The sequence below is a fragment of the Puma concolor genome, chromosome D3 (genome assembly GCF_028749965.1).
Source record: "Puma concolor isolate L17-30 chromosome D3, mPumCon1.1.hap2, whole genome shotgun sequence".
NCBI classification, from domain to species: domain Eukaryota; kingdom Metazoa; phylum Chordata; class Mammalia; order Carnivora; family Felidae; genus Puma; species Puma concolor.
Genome location: NC_141678.1, coordinates 16,753,724 through 16,775,432, shown reverse-complemented (window position 1 = coordinate 16,775,432; position 21,709 = coordinate 16,753,724). Strand labels below are relative to the sequence as shown.

General features: G+C 45.7%; 2 protein-coding genes and 1 pseudogene across 3 annotated transcripts in view; 2 read left to right on the top strand and 1 right to left on the bottom strand.

The window, feature by feature from the left end:
• The first annotated feature begins 6,075 nt into the window (after positions 1-6,075).
• On the top strand, positions 6,076-11,170 carry POP5 (POP5 ribonuclease P/MRP subunit). 2 transcript variants are annotated; one of them, XM_086681865.1, is made up of 5 exons: positions 6,076-6,149; positions 6,235-6,377; positions 7,529-7,678; positions 7,859-7,942; positions 9,029-11,170. In XM_086681865.1, exons 1-5 carry the CDS (start codon positions 6,130-6,132, stop codon positions 9,106-9,108), a joined length of 477 nt encoding a protein of 158 aa, XP_086537991.1. In that variant the 5' UTR covers positions 6,076-6,129; the 3' UTR covers positions 9,109-11,170. The 2 variants fall into 2 exon arrangements, with proteins under 2 accessions (XP_086537991.1, XP_025789114.1); XM_025933329.2 differs by lacking the exon at positions 9,029-11,170 and adding an exon at positions 8,036-8,973.
• RNF10 (ring finger protein 10) overlaps positions 10,139-21,709 on the bottom strand; it is a 34,666-nt gene continuing 23,095 nt past the window's right edge. The window contains exons 7-17 of the mRNA XM_086681858.1: positions 21,357-21,517; positions 19,991-20,116; positions 19,473-19,734; positions 19,125-19,258; positions 18,046-18,163; positions 17,717-17,818; positions 16,000-16,155; positions 14,383-14,483; positions 11,254-11,311; positions 11,023-11,181; positions 10,139-10,424 (exon numbers count right to left, since the gene is read on the bottom strand). Of these exons, the coding sequence (XP_086537984.1) occupies positions 10,348-10,424; positions 11,023-11,181; positions 11,254-11,311; positions 14,383-14,483; positions 16,000-16,155; positions 17,717-17,818; positions 18,046-18,163; positions 19,125-19,258; positions 19,473-19,734; positions 19,991-20,116; positions 21,357-21,517 (1,454 nt within the window). The 3' untranslated portion in view covers positions 10,139-10,347. The remainder of the gene's footprint in view (positions 10,425-11,022; positions 11,182-11,253; positions 11,312-14,382; positions 14,484-15,999; positions 16,156-17,716; positions 17,819-18,045; positions 18,164-19,124; positions 19,259-19,472; positions 19,735-19,990; positions 20,117-21,356; positions 21,518-21,709) is intronic.
• On the top strand, positions 12,873-16,790 carry LOC147575339 (small ribosomal subunit protein uS14 pseudogene; annotated as a pseudogene).

Sequence of the window (21,709 nt, the reverse complement as noted above, 5' to 3'; positions counted from 1 at the left end):
AAGAATCCAGGCCCTGGCCAGCGTCCGGCCGGTGCTGGTGACCTGCTGTCCAGCCAGCCCCAGCTAGGGCAACGTTTTCCATGGGCTAGACTGTCACAGGTGGTCACTGCGTACTGGTGGCTACACTATATCCCCACATTGGGAGGAGCCTGGCCTCTGCTTATTCCTGCCCCCCCCCAGGGCCCCTGAGGGAAGCTGAGGCGGCCACCCCCAGATGTCTATTCCTGTCCCTGGCCTAGCGCCGTGCTGGGGAAGCAACAGCTATTTTGAGGCCCTTCTCCCTCCAAGTATAAGCAGTGGGAAGGCGCTGGGAACATCCCGAACCAGGAGGCCGCCCGGCGCAGCCTCACCCTGGATCTGGGCCACACCAGCCCTGTGGCTCTGCCCCTTTTTCCAGCTCTGGCGATGTGATCGCTTCTGATCACAGCCACCAGAGTGGGACAACCCAGGAGAACCGATCCCAAAGGACTTCTGCTAGAGGCTGGAGCACAGGGTGGCTGGGCCTTGCCCTTCGCAGAGAGGACTGGAGCAGCCACAGCTGGACACACCAGCTGGGAGAAGGGACTGCTCTGAGCTTGAAGGTGAGGAAGACAGTGTTCGGGGCAATAATATAAAACTACCCAGCATTGCTTGAGCGCTCGTGATGAGACAGGCCCTGTTCTAAGCACTCGGCATGGAAGGAAGTCACTTAATCCTCATAAAGAGGAAAACATCTCTGAGGTTCAGAGAGGGTAAGTGATTTGCCCAAGGTTGTACAGATGGTGAGTGGCTGAGTCAGGACTTGAACACAGGCAAGCTGGCCCCAGAGTTCATGCTTTTAACCACTTTTCTTCCCTCTGAACCTTGCAAGCCCAGGGGGCTAAATATAAATTAGGGGAAAGAGCACTGGCTTGAGAGCCAACCCCCCTGCCCCCGCCATGTCATTCCCAGTCATGTAGCCTGGCCAGACCATGCGGTGAGTTCAACATCCTCACCTGCAAAATGAGGGTGATATCATCCACTTCCAGGGTTGAGGTAAGGATTAGTAATAACACGCTTTAAGGCCTGCGGCTCAGAAACTCCTCTGAATTATGAAACTAACATATGCACATGGTAACACAGTCTGGTACAAAAGGGGTCCCAGTAAAAAGGGAGTTCCCCTCCTACTCCACATATTCAATTCCTCCCCCCAGAGGCCACCATCATCAATTGCTTTTGTATCACTTTTTGGAAATTCTCCATGCACAGAAAGACAGAAGTTCTATCGGATAGTGATTTAGAACATGGACTGTGGTACTGCCGCTTACTAAGCACGTGAAGCATGGGCAAGCTATGTGTTCTCTCTGGGCCTCAGTTTCCTCACCTGGAAATTAGTTAATAAAATTAAGTTCCTAGTTTAAAGGGCAGTTGTGGGGGTTAAATGAGTCAATCTATGTAAAGTGTTTAGAACACTCTCTGGCACATGTCCAATACATATACACATACAGCGGATCCTTTCTGATAGACACTGAGATAGGCTTTTGCTACCACAAACAACGCCGCAAGATGCATCCTCATTCACCTGTCATTTGGCACAAGTGCGAGGATCTCTGTGAGATAAATTCCTGGCGGAGAAACTGCTGGGTCAAACAGTAGTGCCCTTGTAGTTTCAATTAATTGTTGGATGAGTGAGCCCCCGCAGCAGGCAGGGGAGAGGGGGAAATGGTCCACAAGGCAGGGAGGATGAGCAAGGAGTGAGATGCAGTGCTCTGTCTCTGAGGTCCAGAGAGGGCCATGTCTGAGGGATGAAGCCTTAAGGATGCAGCAGTTCCCTAGGCCCCTGGTCAGGCAGATGGAGGGTTTAATTTCATCCAGATTGTTCCCATAAAGGTTTTACAGGGAATTGGTTGATTGGATTAGAGGAGCAGGAGCCCCTAATGAGCAGCAGCTGCTTAACAAAATGTCAAAGCAGATACAATTTTCCTTTGCCACTATCCACCATGGCAGCATCCAGGCTCTTGATAGGGACCCCTGGATGCCAAAGTCCCTTCAGAACGACGCCCTGATTGGGTCACCTTCTCTGAACATCCTTCTAGGTCACAGACATCCCAGAAGAGGTAGAGAACAGGGGGTTAAGAGCACAGGTGTGGGGGTAAGACAAAAGGTCTTTAGTCTGCTGAAATTACGGCATGACCTTAGGCAAGTCATTTGCTCCCTGAACGCAGAGAAGAATGTGACCCACCCTTGCAGGGTTGTCCGGAGGACTAAATGAAGTCAAACACGACGTGCTTACACGGTGCCTGGCACACAGTGAGAGCCTAAGACATGCAAGGGCAGAAGATCCCCAGGAAGACTAAAAGCAGCTACTCTGGACCCCACCCCATAAGCCCCTGGGACACCGTGCACAGTGGTAGCTTCCCATCCCCTATGTAAAGAGAGCGTTTTAGCAGTTGCCTCACCCACGTCCTAGGGAACTTCCAGATGCTCTAGTCTGTGAAATGGGACTTGTGACTTATGTTTCCAAGTAAGTTTTAAAGTTCTTGCCAAAGCTAATATTCCATCTTGTGTCTGATCCAAAAGGGCAAAATGAGGGTGGGAACTCTCAAATGAGAAGGAAAAAAAAGACACTTGGAGAAAGTTTCCCAAGCACCCCCATCTTCCCCTCATTTGTCTGGTCCGGGACCTACTCTTCAGAGAAGTCCCCGGGGAAACAACAGCAAGTACCCCCACTGCTCCAGGAAGAACCTGAATCAGGTAAGCGCACAGGTTCGGGGTCCAATCACGATTAGCCTACTTGGGCCTGAGCTTTGTGCCCAGGAGTTCGAGCCTCACCGCCCTTCCTCACCTGTAAAGTGGGGAGAATACTGGCTCTGTGGGAGAGATTTGAGGCGAGACCGCGAGTGAGCGCCCCGCCCCTGCCGGGCTGGCCTTCCGCACCCCGCACCCCCGGGCACTTATGCGTCGCGCCCCGCGCATCCGCCGCCCGGGAGGAGGCAGCCGCCCTCCACGCCTCCGGGGGCGGATTCCCTAGCGGCCTCCCGCGCCTCGCGGCGGGGACCCGGGTGATTGCAAACAGCCGCCGGCCTCATTAGGAGACGTGTAATTAGCGGCTGGCGGAGCCGGAGCCGGCACGGGCTAATTACCGCGGGGAGCAGGCTGCACCGCCCACGCCGCCCGCCCCCGCTGCCGGGCCACCGTCGGTGTCTGGACCCTCGTGGGGCGGACAGACGAAACGGACCTGGTCCGGAGGAGGGGAGGCCCAGGACGGCCCCAGTGTGCCGGCTCCGGGGGCTACGCCTGGGCAGAAGGCTAGATCATTTTCACTCAAAATTGCGTGTACTGTGTGCACCCCCCCCCGTGCCAGGCGTTTTGCCCACGTTATCTCGTTTATCTCATATCCACCCTACAGCGAGGAACCATCGTCATCCTGTGGCACAGATGAGGAAACTGAGGTCTAGGGACATGAATTAAACTCCCGGGCAGCACGTGGCTGGAAAATGGAGAGGGAACAGACAAAACCGTGCACCGGACAGCGGACAGCAGCCGGACAGACGAGGGCAAGGACTCGAGTAGGATGGCCTTGGGTTCGAATTCTAATCTAGCTCCTTCCTGGATGTAACTTTGGTCTGAGCCCCAGCTGCATCAATAAAATGGACGTGATGTTGGGATTAAGTGAATTGAAAGCTAGGAAGTATTGGGGGAATTATTTTAGGGACGCGAGCGGAGTGGGCGGGAGGGGGGCGGTGCTCTGAGGCTCTTTTTCTATTCAGCGCACAACAGGCCTCTGACGCCCCCTGCTGACCAAATGGGGACGCTGGTGAGACCGTTTGGGGATAAACAGGTTGTTCTTGGAGGAGGAAAGGTAGCAGTAGACACAGGTCCCCCAGCAGAGCCACTGCCCTCTCGCCTCCCCTCCACCCCTTCCTTCCTCAACATGCCTCCTTTAAGGTGGCGAGGAGTTGAGAGATGGGGAAAACTGAGGATTCCTTCCAGATTTTGCAAATAAATGGCCTCCCTCCACGGACCTCACAGGGCCAGCCAGTTCCACAATTCTACAAACAGGAATGAGTATTAAGACCAAGGTACAAAGCTGTGCACCAGAGTACCGGGTCTGACAAAAAAGTCTGGAACTAATTTGAATGTCTGTCATTGGAATAGTGACCATTTTAGCACTGTTACATCCAAACAATGCAATACTGTGCAGCTGAAAAATAACATTGCATAATGGCTGACATGAAAATATAGTCAAACAGACAAACTTAAAGACTTTAGGTTTAGCAAAAGGAGACACACACACGTGCTGTTGGATATCCATATAAAGTTCAAGTACGGGCAAAGCTTATCTTATGAGAGAAGTCAGAACAGAGGCTACTTCTGGGAAGGTTTTAGAAAGCAAGGAAATTTCTTAGGTATGGAAATGCTCCTTCTTAATCGGGGTGGTAGTTACAAAAGTCAGTCTAGACATATGTAAAAATTCATTGAGCTTTATACTTAATATGTACATTATACATGGTATACCTCAATAATACAGTTGTAAAAAAAAGTCATAAAAAGTGCTAAACACTTCGACCCCCTTTTTTTTTTTTTTTGCATAGATTTTTAAATGTTTGTTTATATATTTTGAGATAGAGAGGGAGTACAAGCAGGGGAAGGGTGGGGAGAGAGGGAGAGAGAGAGAATCCTAAGCAGGTTTTGTGCTGTCAGAGAAGAGCCCACCTCGGGACTCAATCTCACAACTGTGAGATCGTGACTTGAGTCAAAATCAAGAGTCAGATGCTTAACTGAGCCACGCAGGCTGCCCCTTGATCCTATTCTTAGTAAGAAAATAAAAGGAAAAATATAATTTAACATAGGGCAGCAGTTCTGTTTTTTGTGTCAGGACCCCTTTACATTCTTAAATTTATTGAGGATCCCAAAGAGTTTTTGCTTTTGTAGGATATATTGATACTTACCATTGATACTAAAACGGAGAAATGTGAAGATTTCAAGTACATATTAACAAAATAAAACTGAGAAATGTTTAAAACAATACAAAATCCCATTAGCCATCAGAATGATGTCAGCACATGTCACATAGTCTCTGGAAAACCTTACTGTCCACTGAGACAGTGAAAAAGGCAAATAACATCTTAGTATTATTATTAAAGTAATTTGACCTTGGGGACTCCTGAAAGGGTCTCAGAAAATCCAGTGGTCCCTGGACCTCACTTTGAGAATTGCTGGCACAGGGGGAAAGAGCAGGAAGAAAATACACTACATGATAAATTATTCGCTCTCAGTGCTGGGATTATAATTTATTTTTATTTGCTTCTTGTACTTTTCTGTTTAAAAAAAGTAAAATGTGGGGCGCGTGGGTGGCTCAGTCCCTTAAGTGTTCCATTTTGGCTCAGGTCATGGTCTCGCAGTTCCAGGGTTCAGGCCCCACGTAGGGCTTGGTGCTGACAGCTCAGAGCTTGGAGCCCGAGAGCCTGCTTTGAATTCTCTCTCTCTCTCTCTCTGCCCCTCCCCCACTCGCGCTCTCTAAAAAAAGTAAACATTAAAAAAAAAAAAGTAAAATTTAACGACCAAGGGTTGTTTTTGCAAACAAAAACCAAGACAGTACACCCGTCTCCATAACATTGTTGAAAGACCCAAACAGTAATAACATATTTGGCTGTAATAAAAAATTAAACTGAGCTCTAACCTGAAACTAAGGGTCCGATTTCCCGTGTCAATCCCAGGCGTGTAAGTGCAGGGTCTTGCCCTCTTAAATTCCACCGTCTAGTCTAGGGAGTGAATATAAATGCATACACAACTGTATTGCAAAGTAACAGAAAGCAGACATCCCGAGAGTCCCAAATGCAGCAGCTGCCTCCTACACAGATTTGCAAACTCCGGCGTGGAGCAGAACCACCCAACACAAGCATACACCACGGAACCGCGGACCTCAACCACGGAATACCTAAACCTCAACGAGGCAGTCCAGCAGGGCGCATGCGCCCTCCAAACGTTTGCGGGAGGTGGGGCTTAAGGGAGACTGACATTGGGCTCGGCCTTCCAACACTCTAGCCCCGCCTTCTTACCCTGCTTCCCTCTCTGAGTGGCTGCAAGATTACGGAAACTAATTTCCCATTTGCCGCCAGCGAAACCGACATCCGCTTTGGGCGTAGGGCAGCCGGAGCAGAGACCGCCATGGTGCGATTCAAGCACAGGTAAGCGGCGGCGGCTCGACAAATCCTGCCCTGTTAGGTCCTCGCGGCCCTGGCTCCACGCTCACTTCCCTGCTGCCCTCCGCAGGTACCTGCTCTGCGAAGTCGTGTCTGATGACCCCCGCTGCCGTCTGAGTCTGGAGGACCGAGTGCTGGGCGGCCTCGTACGAGACACAATCGCTCGCGTGCACGGGACTTTCGGCGCCGCCTCCTGCTCCATCGGCTTCGCGGGTGCGAGGGTGCTGGGGAACTAGGTGGACGGCGGGTTTGGGAGGGAACGGGGCGGAAAGGGAGAAGGAAGGGGTAGGAGTGACCGCAGGAGCTTCCAAGCTCGATACACAATCCTCACTGTACGATATCGTCCTCTTGAGGCCACTTGAAGCCTGAGCCGGAAGTCTGAACGAGTCCGAAGTTAGGCAGAAAGCTAAAAGCGGGGGCACCTGGGTGGCTCAGTTGGTTAAGTGTCGTCGGACTTCAGCTCAGGTCATGATCTGACAGTGAGTTCCAGCCCCAGGTAGAGCTCTTGTGCTGACAGCTCAGAGCCTGGAGCCCCTGCTTCGGATTCTGTGTCTCCCTCTCTCTGCCCCTACCCCTCTCACGCTCTCCCAAAAATAAGCAGTAAAAAAAAATTTTTTAAGGAAAAAAAAGCTAAAAGCAGAAGGCGATGGGACTTGGGGCAAGAATCTCCTTTGCCTATTTGACATAGTATTTTGGGGGATTGCGATTGAATTAAGCAGGATAATGAGTTAAATGGGGGAAGACGTGTATAGTTCCGAGAAAGCTATTTGTTACATTGACATCCTATGGTGCGAAGAATTGTCAGAATTACCTCTAAAAAGCCCTTAATAGTACAGGCAGGTAGAGTACAGAACTCATAATTGTGTGTATGTAAATGAGGAAGAGGATTCTTCCCACAGCACCAAGTTTTTTAAATTCGTTCCCTCCTTTACCCTGTGCTCAAAACTGAATACTGGAGAATCACATGCATGCACACAGGCACAATTCTCCTACATCAGGTCATTTGCAGTTGGCTGCTTCAAGACCTACAGAGCCCAGTTGCAATAGAACCACCTTTCAGCCAAGAGTTTTCTCTGAGGGAGGTGGATCTCTGCTAGCCCCAACCTCACTTATCATAGTGATTTAGAAGAGCATTTATAATTCTGAATTCATTCACCAGTTCCGAGTGGTGTGCAAAGCACTGGATGTGGTTTGTCCCCTTTCCATAAATGAAGGTCTGTTCTAACGCTCTTTTCCTTTAGGAATTTTTTACCCACTTGATAATACATCCCAAGTGCCACTGCCTGTCACCTAGTAGACTCTCGATTAGTCTTAAGATTTTTAAGTGAATCCAAAGTCTCCCAAAATGATTTTTTTCCCTGTAGTGCGATACCTCAATGCCTATACTGGAATAGTGCTACTTCGATGCCGGAAAGAATTCTACCAACTCGTGTGCTCAGCTCTTCCTTTCATCACATACTTGGAGAACAAAGGACACCGTTACCCGTGTTTTCTTAACACTTTGCACGTGGGAGGTAGGGGTGCATATGGTATGGTTGCTGATTTCTAATACTAACAGGTTCAGGGTTCAGTCTTGACAGCGGGTGGGTCTTCCTGCTATCCTGCCAAGAACAAGACGTTTTCACCTAGCTTGGAAAGACTTGAAGCAGACACCTTTCACAAGCTGTTGACCACAAAGCTCTTTCATGTGCCAGGTACAATCCGAACATGTCAGAAGTTCCTGATTCGTTACAACAGGAGACAGCTATTGATGTTATTGCAGAACTGCACTGATGAAGGTAAGCGACATTAGCCCAGTGCCCACTGAACAGTAACTAACCTGAGAGGTCACTCCCAAAGACCTCTTTCATCCCTGCTGTCTGCCTTTCCAGGAGAGCGGGAAGCTATCCAGAAGTCTGTCACAAGAAGCTGTTTACTAGAGGAGAGGTCAGATGAGGAGCAGCTTTCAGATAGTGGCAGTGAGGAGCCTTCTGAAGCAATGGAGTGAATTTCTGCAGGCTATGCTGTGCCCAAGATTCAGGGCCCACTTGTTGGAACAGGACATTTTGGGAAGGCAGCAGCATCTACTACGGCTTCCCAAACTGGATGACTGCTGACCAGAGGCCAGGTTATCAGCTTAAAATGGAGGACGTGTTCACTTAAACTGAAGTCACTTTTACCTACCAGTGCCTGGTTAAGTGGTTCTGCAGGTGAAGCCCCTGTGGTTACAGACATCTCTGTATCTAATTGCCTGGCCAGAGTAGGTTTAATAAATGTCCTTGGCTTCTGTAGCATTTAGCTTACTTAAGTTCAAGTTTGGCCAGGTCTCCTTCCCCCTCAACCCCTGGCCTCACTGGGAAGACTGGCTCCCCTATAGGATAGCAGATGCATAGCCTCCCACTTGAGCCCTGTGCCCCAATCCCTAGGATGAACCCTAAGTATTCCAAGTCACTCAGAGTAAGCGTATTGGTGAGATACAGCAAGTGAACTGGTACAAATTTATAGCTGGTCTCGTTCCTGACCCACAGGGCCTTAAAAATGCCAGATTCCTTACCAATAATAATCAGGTTAACAGGATGACACAGTTTTTGCACTTTTCTTGAGGGGGAACAAAACCTAGCCTTGCCTGACATCACTACAAAGCCAAGCAGCAGTTGCCAACTTCCAGTAGTTTTCTGCAATTCCTCCCTTCCCTACTGTCTTTCACCTGACAGGTACCTGAAAACCCGTGACCCTGCCACACTCACAGAAGCAGGAAGGTTTTGATCTACTACCTACTGACATTTCTAGGATGTTTTTTTGAATAAAACATGTTATTCGGAGTCCCTTACACATTTAACAGAAGGATTTGTAATTTTTGTTTCAACATGTCCCCTCATTTTCAGGGCTGAAACACCCTCATCCACCCAGGAGAGTTCCTATTCCAGAATTTCTGAACTTCTTCCTTTTAAGAATGACGGGTTAAAGCTAAGCCCAACTCAAGAACCCTTTGGGCCTGACACCAGGAGAGACATTGCTCCATGATAAGAGTGCTCAAACTTCTAGTGTTGTTACTTTAACCTATTTAAGGGGGAGCCTGGGTGGCTCAGTCAGTTAAACGTCCATCTGACTCTTGATTTTTTTCAAGTCATGTTCTCAGGGTTCGGGAGTTCGGGCCCCCACTGTCAGGGACTGTGCTGACAGTGCAGGGCCTGCTTGGGGGATTCTCTCTCTCTCTCCCCCCTCTCCCACACTCTCTCAGAATAAACTTTTAAAAAAAAAGTCTTAACCTATTTAAGAGGTATGTCTGTCTAACCTATAATGAACTTTAAAAAACCAGAAAGTTCGCATTGCTTGTGCAAGTGATTTATTGCAACTATTTGCCTTCACATTCTACTATACCTAGAGGTCACTTTATTAAGCAGCAAAATAATTCACATCACTCAAATTCAGCTGAAACCAAGGCATAGACCGCTTCAGACAAAAGGAGGCAGTGGGTACCCCCACCGCTTTCAAACCTGCCCTACTCTGCCGCTCCTACAACTGAGGCCACTGTCACTTTTAACAGGCTTGACCTAAAAGTTGGCAGGTTCCAGGCCTTCTTTAGTGACAATTACACCTTTCCTTGCCAAACAGAAGCCACATTCAAGAGGTGTAAAACCCTCCATCACATATGTAAGCAACCCAGGTCTGGCACCACAACTGACCATTTCTCAGAAGAAAAACTACAAGTCAGGCTGGGTATCCTAAGTCTGTTTTATTCCCATCCTTCTGTTTCTTTAACAAGAGGAGAACTAAACAGGAAAGATTCAACTGTTTTTAAAAGACACACTGATAGGTGTGTTGAAGCCATGATGCCCTGACATGTCAGTAGAACAGTGCTAGAACACTCTGGTTTGGGCTGCTCTGTGGGATGTTGAAGGAACTCAAACTTATTTGGGTTGAGAAAAACTAATTACATGGGGCAAAAAGACTAACCTGGTAACAAACTAAAAATCTTGGCAGGAAGAGAGATCTCTTGTGTGTCAATACTTTATTTTGGTGTAAAGATGGGAAGCTGGAAAATACACTGTATTTAAAATTTTCTTGGTTCCCCCTCACACTGTGGAAACCCCCTCCCCCCAGAGCTAATCTGTTCAAACTCAAATACTTAAAAATTACAGCAGCAAAACAAAAGCACAGGAAAAAGAAAACCAGATGGAGAAGGTAGCCAGGGCCAGTAGTGTCACTTGGTGTGGACGACTGAGGTGCTGAACAGGAGCTTTTGTTTCTGTTTTTTTCTTTTCTTTCCTCCTTTCTCTTCTAAATGGAAACACAGAAAGAACTTAGCTTAGAATGCCATCCCCTTACCCCAGCCAGTTTCGTCCCCGAGAGTCTCAGAGTGGCAGTTAAGGTTCTAGGATGAAGACCCCCTGGATCCAGATACCAGTCCTTGCACACTCCAGGTATCTGGGCAAGTCACTTTACATCCCTAGACCCGTTTCCTCATCTGTAACATAGTCCTACCCCTTTAATATGGTTGTTGGGAGAATAAAATGAGCACAAGGCTAGGTAGGCACAGCAAAGGCACACCACGATGCTAGTGATCTTGTCTAACTGAATACTACAGAGTGGCGTGGGCTTCAAGCCTGACTTCTCCACCTATTGGCCACCTTCTACCAAACTCAGGATTCTAAAATCTACTCTCCATTACGTCTTAGAGGGAAAAAATATAGAGTTCTTCAGAATTTCACAGCTGGGCCTCAATAATTAATTTGGGGTGGCAAAAACGTCCTAGCTGACATGAGCATGTGAGCCTAGGGGCTCAAGAGAAAAGTGCCTGACTAATTAGTGATGCCCACCACTGGATCCAGGTGGGAATGACAACTCTGTACTGAGCACTCCGTTTCTTTGCCTTTACCAGAGAGGGGATCTGAAGTAGCTGGTGTGTCCAGTTTCATGAAGGCTGCTTCAATAGCTTGGCTGAAGGAATTTTGGAAACTGGGCACAGGAACACGGTCTGAGTTATCACTCTCCCCATCGCTGTCCACAGGAGCAGGAGGAACTAAGCTGTTTTCATCTATAAAATACCAGTGTTAATTTACTTTCTGAAAGGAGCCAAACTCCCCCTCCACCAGAGGGCCATTCTCACCTTTCTTTGGAGCAGTTTTGGGCCACACATCTGCTTTTGCTTTTCCAACTCTCAGCATCTGCCAAGGTGGGAAAGAAGGGAGAGAAGAATTTAAGCAACTGATCCAATTTCTTTCCCAGACTTGTGTCTTGACACTAACTGGCTAAGGGCACAAAGAACTATCACCTCTGGAAAAAAGGATTTTCCAAATACTTCTCTCCTTAACATACTGTTTCAGTCATGTCCTCTATATCCTGACCAAGAGAACTAGCAGTAAACCCCCAAGGTGGGAAACCAAAGCCTGTGTTGTTCCTTAGGAAACAGATAAAGAACAGTGCATGGACTGACTACACAAGAGGTTCTTACTCAGACTCTCAAGCTGGGAATCCTGACTTCATGTCATTCCCTTCTTCTGGTAAGTTTTTCCTGCTCTTCTTGGGACCCCTAAAATATAAACCTCTTGGAATAAGCAAAACGAACCACCTGGTTATTGAACTCCAGTTACTTAAGGCCAAGAAAATCAATTTAACTTTATCCTAAAACTGCTCCAACAGCTGCCATTACCCTTCAGTCTCTGCTTTTCTAATAGCTCCTTAATTATTAACTTTTAGATCCAATCATAGACCAGATTCCTCCACGTACAATAAAATCAGAACCATCCCTCCTGCCCCTGAATGAGGAATTCTTTCATCTCAGGTGGCTAAGGCCAGCTTCTTAATTATTGAGGGCCACACGTGTCATGCAACTCAAAGCAGGCTGAATTTTATCCCTGGGAAACTACCAAGAGACAAGCCCCATGAGATTCAAATAAGAATGTGTCATCCTAGGGGCGCCTGGGTGGCTCAGTCGGTTAAACGTCCGACTTCAGCTCAGGTCACGATCTCGCGGTCCGGGAGTTCGAGCCCCGTGTCGGGCTCTGGGCTGATGGCTCAGAGCCTGGTGCCTGCTTCTGATTCTGTGTCTCCCTCTCTCTCTGCCCCTCCCCCGTTCATGCTCTGTCTCTCTCTGTCTCAAAAAAAAAAAAAAAACGTTAAAAAAAAAAAGAATGCATCATCCTAAAGTATGTGTCCCGAAGTGAGGTACAATATTCAAATGGAGTTGGGTTGGCAGAGGTTTATTTCACTGAATAACCTTTCTTCATCATGTACCACTTGGATGATCTTTTCCCTTGGTCCTTGGGAGTTAGGGGTCCAAAGAGTATGGAATCTGAATCATCTTACTCTTAAAAGGCCATTAAAATATCTATCACCTATGTGTTATTCTTGCCATAAATGTTTAACCTGAATCCACTCATGAAAAAATAAACAGACAAATCCAAACTGCAGGACACTATATACAACAACTGGCCTGGATGCTTCAAAAATATCCATGCCACAGAAAGAAAACAAAGAGAGGCTAGAGAAGCTGTTACAGATCACAGAAGACTAAAGAGACTTGACAAACACATGCAATGAGCAGTCTTTTTTTTCGACCGGACTGAAAACAATACAGGACCATTGAGACATGGAGAAATAAGTACTGTATTAGATACTCAATTAGCTGAATTTCTTTTATGTGATCATGACAAATGTGGTCATATAGAAGAATATCATTTGGGGGCACTTATCTCGTAAACAGTTGGTGGTAAACTCATTCAGGAGGTCTAACGTTTTCAATTCAGTATAACAATAAAAAGAGAAAGCACATATAGCAAAATGCTAACAACGGGTGAACCTAGGTGAAAGGTATGAGCGTTCATTATGCTATTCCTTCAACACTTTTAAGTTTGAAGTTGTTCAACATATAAAGCTGAAAAAAGCAATAGCAATAAAACCTAGTTTAAAAAAACAACTTCAGGGGTCCATGGGTAGGCTCAAGTCAGTTAAGCGTCCAACTCCTGATTTCGGCTCAGGTCATAACCTCACAGTTTGTGAGATCAAGCCCCGCATCAGACTCAACACTGACAGCATGGAGCCTGCTTGGGATTTTCTCTCCCCTCTCTCTCTGCCCCTCCCCCTGCTCGATCACTCTCTCTCTATAAATAAACACTAAAAAACAAAAACAAATTTAAGCATTTGACATAATTCCTGGGAACCACTTGCTTATAACTTCTGAAACCTATCAGTTAATACTCAAGATTGCTCTCAATTATTTCTTCCTCCTTGACTTCAGGACTCGACTTACCAAAGTCCAATTCCTGCTTCTATCTCAGCACACACTGAGAAATGTGAGAAACCTCCACTATCACCGTCTCTAAAGAACTGTTAAGCTAATGATCCCAAACTAGCCCCAAAAGGTTAATACTAACTTCTAAAGGGGGTGTTCAGCAAGCTGTCCATCCATCCTCCTCAGTTATTTTAATGCAGGAATACTGAGTGTTTGTTATTTTAAAGGTTAATAAAATGATCTGACATCTCTGCCTCGCTGCATCCAAGAGAACAAGATGGGTCACCAGCTTTATGGGAGCCGGCTGAGGAAATCTGGCCAGGGTTTGCTGTGTCTGCCAAACCGGCATGGTCTGATTCAGAAATACAGCCTATGTGCCGCCAGTGTTTCTGTCGGTTTGCAAAGGATACAGGCTTCAGTAAATTGAATTAAGTGAACTTCTTTGAATGGGTCATCCAAGAAACCTACCTTAATGCCATCTTGTTTTACATAAAATAAAAACACTTAAAGAATAAAACAGAACACAAAAAGATCTGACATCAAGTTTCACTATCCTAGTGTTCCTCTAACTCAGCTGCCCAAGGAAGACAGTTTGGCTAGTTATAGGACAACCAAGACCACCTTTCCCTTCCCAAAGCAAAGAGAAATGGTTTATTATATGTAACAGGTACATACCACCTGAATCAGAAGTCCTAGAACCAGGGACCAGCTGAAATTGGTATCTCCCCAACCCTAAAACAACACTTAGTACCCAAGTATTTAATGATCTGTTAAAAAACTAAAGCTCTGATTCTCCCTCAGCTACCCTTGGCCTCTTTCTTTGGGAAGTCTACAATAACATCTGAAACTAAATCTAGAAGATTTCCTCTTAAAAAAAGCTTTCCATGATTATTACCATCAATACAACATTAGCCTGGAAGTCTCTCCTCCAGCGCAAAGATTTCCAGAAAGTACAAGCAGCAGAGCTCACGTTAAATACCCGTGAACTGCTTCACAAAGATTTACCTGGGCAAAGGAAGGGAAGGGAGAGTCTTCTTCCAGACTCCCAACGCAGAATGAAGGACTGCCCTGACTGGCAGTCGGTGACAGAGGGGTCAGCAGAAAGTCTGAAAAGAAACCAGAGACCTGATTATATAAGTCAAGTTCCAAGAGAGAAGAGATGAACCCTAAATCAGGTCTAGATGATTACCAGCCCCACCACAAAAAGCAAACCTTGATCCAATTTCAATTCTGCCATGTTCTTATAAAGTCAAGAACATGGCCTATTATTCATACTAGTGATCTAGGGAAACAGAAGTTTAGTGGTCACAGTAATACTAGAAAACACGGCAGAATCTATTTCCATGCCAAAAAAACCCCTTTCCACACCAGCTGACTCTCAAGGCCTAGGTACCGGTATGTCATGGGCTGGTTTTATGTGAATGAAAATGTTCTAACAAAAAGATAAAATTTAATCAGGTCAGCCTTTATGTTCCAGCCAGATGTGTATGACCTGCTCTATTCAGTTAGTATCCAAAACACACATCCAAATGGACAATATCCAACAGGAAGATGCAAGCTTTCCTCCGATACTCCCCAGGTAACAGTCTTCTCCATCCTTTCTGACCTAGAGTTGGGCATTTCCCACAGGTCTACCCACTGCCCTGATCACTGCTGGAAAGGAGAGGCCTCTATTCACTCTCCCAGTAGCAGACCCTTCCACAGTCAGCCAGGGCTATTTAGTACTTTCAGTCCTAGGACTATCCAGCTGCTCTTGCTTCAATACATTAAAGCCCATTCCTTCAAAAAAGCTAGTATGTGAAAGCACATACACAACCAATTTTTTATCACAGATAATGTAGTTGATGTTCTGCCATATTCCTCTGTATTTCAGCTCTCTTCTTAGACTAAAAAGCATAGTAGTTGTGCATACAGCCCTCAAGATGCAGGTTACAGTAACAGTCCTTGTCACTAAGCCCCTGCCTCAGCCTCAGGTTCCTAATCTGCAAAGTGACAAGCATATGATCATAGCAGTCACCAAGAGCTGTAAATATTCTGCTCTTGGACATTTTATTTAAAATGGCTGGCAGAGGGGCACCTGCATGGCTCAGTTGGTTATGCATCCAACTTCGGCTCAGTCATGATCTCACAGTTCATGAGTTTGAGCCCCACATCAGGCTCTCAGCTGTCAGCATGGAGCCTGCTTCAGATCCTCTATCTTCCTCAATCTCTCCCCTGCTTACGTGCTCTCTCCCTCTCCAAAATAATAATAATAATAATAATAATAACAATAACAATAATAATAATAAATTGATTAAATAAAACACTTAAAAAATCTTTAGAAATAAAACAGCTGGGTCACAGGGAAGAATCTAAGTTTAACTTTCCTGCCATATGAGCTGCCTTGAGGTTTTGAGGTTTTTAGAAAACAGCAGGGTATAGTCAGTACAGCCAATCAGAAAGGTGAATCAAATGGCAAAAATCTGATGTACCCCAGAAATATATTAACTACCCAAAGTAAGGTTAATCACCTAAAAATCCCACCATACTGAGTAGGTTAGAGTTATAAATTCAGACACTAGGGCCTTGCTTAAGGTCTGTGGCTGGTGGGCAACTTCATTCTTTAAATCCCAACTCATTTACCTGCTTGGGAACCTGGACTTCTGCTAAGAGGAGACAGGGAGAGGGCACCATGGCCCTCGGTGCTGGTGGGACCCAAAGCAGAATCAGAGGTGCAGGTATAGGAATTGAAGGCAGGAAACTGCTGTAGATTCTCTAGGGGAATGTGGACTTCTGGATCTACAAAGAAAAAAGAAGAGTACAGTAGGGCCATTTAGAATATTCCTCAAATCTTTTCCAACAGTTGTGGATAGTCAATATGAATCCCCCAAGGCTCTAAGGTATGTAAACACGCTTTAAAACCCAAATTTATAGTAATTGTCACTTTATATTTTTGTTGATTTTTTTAAATGTTTACTTTGAGAAAGAGAACGTGCACACACACGCGTAAGCACGGGAGGGGCAGAGAGAAAGCCCGATGTGGGGCTTAAACTCACAAACTGTGAGATCATGACCTGAGCTAAAGTCTGACACTTAACCAAATGAGCCACCCAGGAGCCCCTATATTTTTGTTTTAAAATAAAACCCTTTTTGGGGGCACCTGGCTGGCTCAGTTGGTAGAGCATGCAACTCTTAATCTCAGGGTTAAGTTCAAGCCCCACACTGGGTGTAGAGATCACTTAAAAATAAAATCTTAGGCACGCCTGGGTGGCTCAGTCAGTTAAGCATCTGACTTCAGCTCAGGTCATGATCTCACGGTTCGTGGGTTCGAGTCCCACGTCAAGCTCTGCACTGTCAGCCTGCTTCGGAATCTTTGTCTCCCTCTCTTTCTGCCCCTCCCCCACTCATGCACGTGTTCTTTCCATCCCTCTCTCTCTCAAAAAAAAACATTTAAAATAAAATCTTAAAAAATAAGTAAAAATAAAAAAATCTTTGCTCTGTTCTTAACTGAAGCCAAATATTATACATGATGGTTAATTATATTATTCTATGTACTTGTCTTTGGGTGTTTCTATAATAAAGAAGGTAAAATTAAAAAAGCCCCTGTACCTGAAACATCAGTTTTTTCAATTCTTTAGGAAATGTGCCAAATAGCTACACAGCATTGGGACCCCAGCTATACACTTATCCCAGTTGGAGAAGTAAAATTTATGTTTACCACCATAAACATGTAGTCAAAACAGTGAAGTCCTTTCCCTGGCTGAGGACTCGATTCTTTGTTTTCTGGAGGATAAGTAAGTATACTCTCAAGTCACACTAATCTCCTGGATTCAATGAAGCTTATGTTGAAGAAGCAGATCAAAAGACTCTGTACTTACATGAAAGAGCTCTTAAATCTAACCTCCTGCATAGATTTCCTAGTTTGTCAAGGTTTCTACTATATCTTACTCTCTTGGTAGACTTGCGGTATACAGAGGTCTCCTTTAATAGAGTCAACGGTGGGATCAATGTTCCATTCAGAACACACAGGAGACAATCATCCCCTAAATTCAGCAGATCTCCAACTGCCTTCCCCAGAACAGGTTTTCTTGCCTACTATACCAAGGATAAATTTATTCTCATTCCTTATTAAAAGCTATGAACTTTGACCCCCATTAATTCACTTAATTCTCAAGTCTATGAACGAAGTACTCTCATGATTCACATTTGAGAGCTAAAAAAAAAAAAAAAAAAAACCAACAACAAAAAACAAGTGGCAGAACTGAGATGTGAACCAAATAGTCTGGCTCCTGGGCCCAAGCACTGAGTATCTCCATGAGGATGCACAGCTGTACTAGTCTAATAGAGTTCCTGAACTTACACTTGCCCTGTTTCTTGTTCTCCTCCATCTCAATCCTGCGCTCCCGGCGGCGTTCCTCCCGAGCCTTCTTCTGGCGCTGACGCTTCCTCTTCTCAATGTCATCTGTGGGATGGTCAGACAGTGAGCAGGCAGACCAAGGACAGCCTGGCCATTAACTCCTCCCAGGTGACCAGTCACTAAGGCCAACAAAAGGAGGCAGCTGGATTGGATGAATGGAGTATGGTATGGAGACTCATGACAGAGCTCCTAAATTCCTCCCATACTGGGTTTCCAATCAGAAGAAACCCTGAGCTTCACTATGAAGAGAAGCAGAGTGGGTGCATCCTTACCTGAGAATATCTCCAGAGTTTCCTTAGAGACCACAGGAGGCTGCAGAGCCAGTTCACAGATGCTGAACTCACAGGTGAGCGGCAGGTGAGAGAGGTATCTATGACGCTGCCGAACATCCTACCATGGAAAAGGGACCAAAACTCAACTAACACCAGGCCGAACTGTGAGGACAGAGGTTCCCATCCCAGACAGCTAACTCTTTGGGGCTCAAAGAGTTGTGCTCAAGGTATCACCATTTTGCAAAGCCAAACAGAAACCGTCAATTGACATTCAATAAGGTAAATGATCAACCAAAAGCAGTTTTTAGGTTTGTGCTGCACATGAATAAATCAAGCCTGGTAATAAATGATTTAAAGCTGATCAGCTGTTTCTGATTTTCTGGAGCCCACAACTGAGGAGAGAGAACAGGGGAAGATAAAGAGTATTTGTTGGCAAAAAAACCTGAGATCCACTGACAATTAATAACTGGGAAGGTGGAAAAAGCAGATTTCCCTACTGAATAAAGCTTGGCCTGAAACAGTAAGAAAAAAAAAAAAAGCCCATCAATTTCAGTTTAATTTTCTTTTCCATTCTCTTTCTGCATGTTTGATGGAAAGTTTACAGCACAAATTTGTGATCAATATAGGGATAACTCTCAAAGGGCAAAACCTCACATATATAAATTATCAGATAATAATTGATGGTTATCTGTTAAGCCGAAAATGTGTTTCAATCTTGTATAACCTAGTATAGAGCCTCCAATAACTCTTCGATTCCTTGGACATTTCTCCCAAGCCATAAGGAAAAAGAGAAAAACAAACTCATCTTGAATGAAAGTGGGAGACATCTATGTTCCCAAACCATAATAAATGAACCTAAAAACAGAGAGCAAGGGGTGACTAACAGAACCCCGACATGGTAAGAGAGACCCATTTAACCTCTAAAATCTTTGCAGGCACAAAATCAGTGACAAAAATAGACTTAAATACAAAAGCTAAGCTCTTTGAAGAACTGTGAGCATGGGCTGCTCAGGCCCATATCAAAGAGATCAGGTTGATGACACTCCAGAACCGTGCCACAGGGACAGGCAGGACCTTACCTCAGACATGGAGTAGCCGGCGATCTCCACCACTACTGCCGAGATCTTCTCCGGGCTCTGCTCCAGGCTGCCGTACTCCCTCACAAGGCAGCGCACATTCACAGGGTGCAGGAACATGTGCTGCCCGTCCTCCGCTGAAGACAAGCGGCTCTCTCACACAACAGTCGTGGCCAGTCCTCAAGACAGGGCCCCCCCGTACAGCTAGGCCTGCCTCTCCCTCCCCAAGGCCAAAGGCAAAACAGACCCAAGCACCCACATCTAGCAGCAATACCTCCTCCTGCTAAGAGGCCAGGCCACCTTGCTGAAACATCTCTATGGCAACCCAGCCCTCCTCTCAGGAACCCTCACCTTGGTAAAAGTAGTAACAAGGAGAGCCACTCAGGTGTGTGAAGCCTGGCTTGGTGATGGGTTCCTGCTGGCTGGACTCAGTACAAATGGTCCCCTCTCCAAGACTGTCATCTGCTAACTCTGAGTCATCACAGGCTTCAGGCTCCGGTTCAGACACTGCTTCCTCTTCCTCTACCAGAGGGAGAGCAAGAGGACGAGGAGAACCCAGAGAACAAACTTCGGTGGTCTCTTCATCAAAAGCAGACAGATAGTCTAACACACCCTGTTGGGACAAATTCTAGGTCAACAGAAAGTACATGTGGCAAAGGTAGACACATGAACCAAGTTCTCTGTAAGGTTTTCTTAGCTGTCACATTCATGAATTTAACATCCCTAGGTAAAGAACTAATAAGCAAATGGGAAATACTCCTAATCCCCCCTCCTCTCCCATGAAGAGGCGATTTCACAACATCACCTACCAACTCAACAGCAGCCTTGAGGAACGGCAGCCATTTAGTCTGTAACGGGGTCACACTCACCTTCCTGGGTTGAAAAACGGACTCCTTCGCCAAGGGAGCCATCAGCACCAGTTGTTCCAGAGCAGGCACAACACTAAGGACCTCCCCTCTGCTTTCAGCCAATCCTGACAGAGCCTCTTCCCGAGTCTAAACCACCAGAGAGAAGACCAGAGAAAGCTAAGTTTCTAGAAACACACTTAGTTTGTAGGGCAAGGGCTTACAATGGCCTTTCTCAACAGGAGCAAAAGTTAAAAGGCAACAAGACCCAATAGGAAAAGTACTTAAAATCCTCAATCCTTCAAGGAAACAGGGAGCAAAAAGCACCTGACACCCAAATGGGATGGTATTCTACTTACAATCTGACAGTGACAATACTACACAAAAGTTTCCTGAACAAAAAATCCAAGAACACAGAACTAGTCCTCTAGTTTTTACAAGCTACTCTTAAAGAGCCCCAGTGTGGGAAGCAGGGGTTTGGCCAACTGCCATCTCAACCTGGACAGCTCTACTTCTATACAGCTCGTCTTCTCTGAAATGCACTTGAACGAATGCTCTGCATTTAATTAAAAACAAAATACACAGAACCTACTACTAAAGGAAGACTCAGAAGTCAGAAAGACAGGAATTCAAATACTAGCTTCATCTCATATTAGTTATATGTCCTCAAGCAAATTACCTAACCCATGATTCCATTTCCTCATCCGTGAAAGGGGATAGTTCACACCGGGATATGCAGCTCATGTGACATAAATTTAAGTACAGTACCTTAACACAGGACCTGTCACATGCCAATTACTCAAGATACAAGGGCTTTCACTGTTCTAACACAGATCAGTGATTCTCAAAATATGGTCTGAGGATGAACATTAGAATCAGTCTGGAACTCATTATAACACAAATTATTAAGCGTATGGAGCCCATATTTGACTGAATTCACATCTCAGGGTGGAGGCCAACGCCCTGATTCTGATGTCTGGTAAGGATACACAGGACAGGAAATTCTCTATTTGGGTAATTTTTCCTGCTTCAAAATCCTCAGCAGGTATTACTAGGGCCTGCTGGATAGGCCATAACACTCTCTTCAAAATGTGCCTCAAATAAAACATCTCTAAAAATAAATCCAAGTGTTTCCTTAGGAAAAAAACCTACTTTGCTTAACTAAGAACATAGCTAACCTAAGACTAAGAGACTCCCGTGACTCAACTAGTTATAAGACGATTTTAATTTGTTCCTTTCAGCTGCAGAGTGCTTTAAAAACCACTAGGTCAACCATTCCCTCGCATCACCAATGGCCAGAGCAAACTGGCTATTTTAGCCATTAACTATGCGTTATCTTAAATTCAGGACCAAGATAACTTATCCCCACCATCCTGTCCTGTCATCCTACCTTGAGCTCCTGGATAGCTGCCTCAATAAAGCAGGACTCGGGAGTGTGCTTCTCCTCTGCCAGCTGCTGCTCCAAAGCTATTTTCTCTTCCTGAACTACCCGGTGCAGCACCTGCTCCTTAGAGGCCAGCAGCAACTTGGAGTACTGGCTGTGCTGTTCATCTACAAGAAAGCCAGCAAGATCACAAAAATGCAACAGTCAAAGCTTTGCGACCTTGTGGCTACACAGGAATTTACACAGCTTTTATCCCCCAAAGTGAAGATGGAGTAATCAAGCTAATTTTCTAAAAATAATTTAGCAATGACCTTAAATAAAAGGTTTATAACTCTGACCCCATAACACAAGGAATCCAA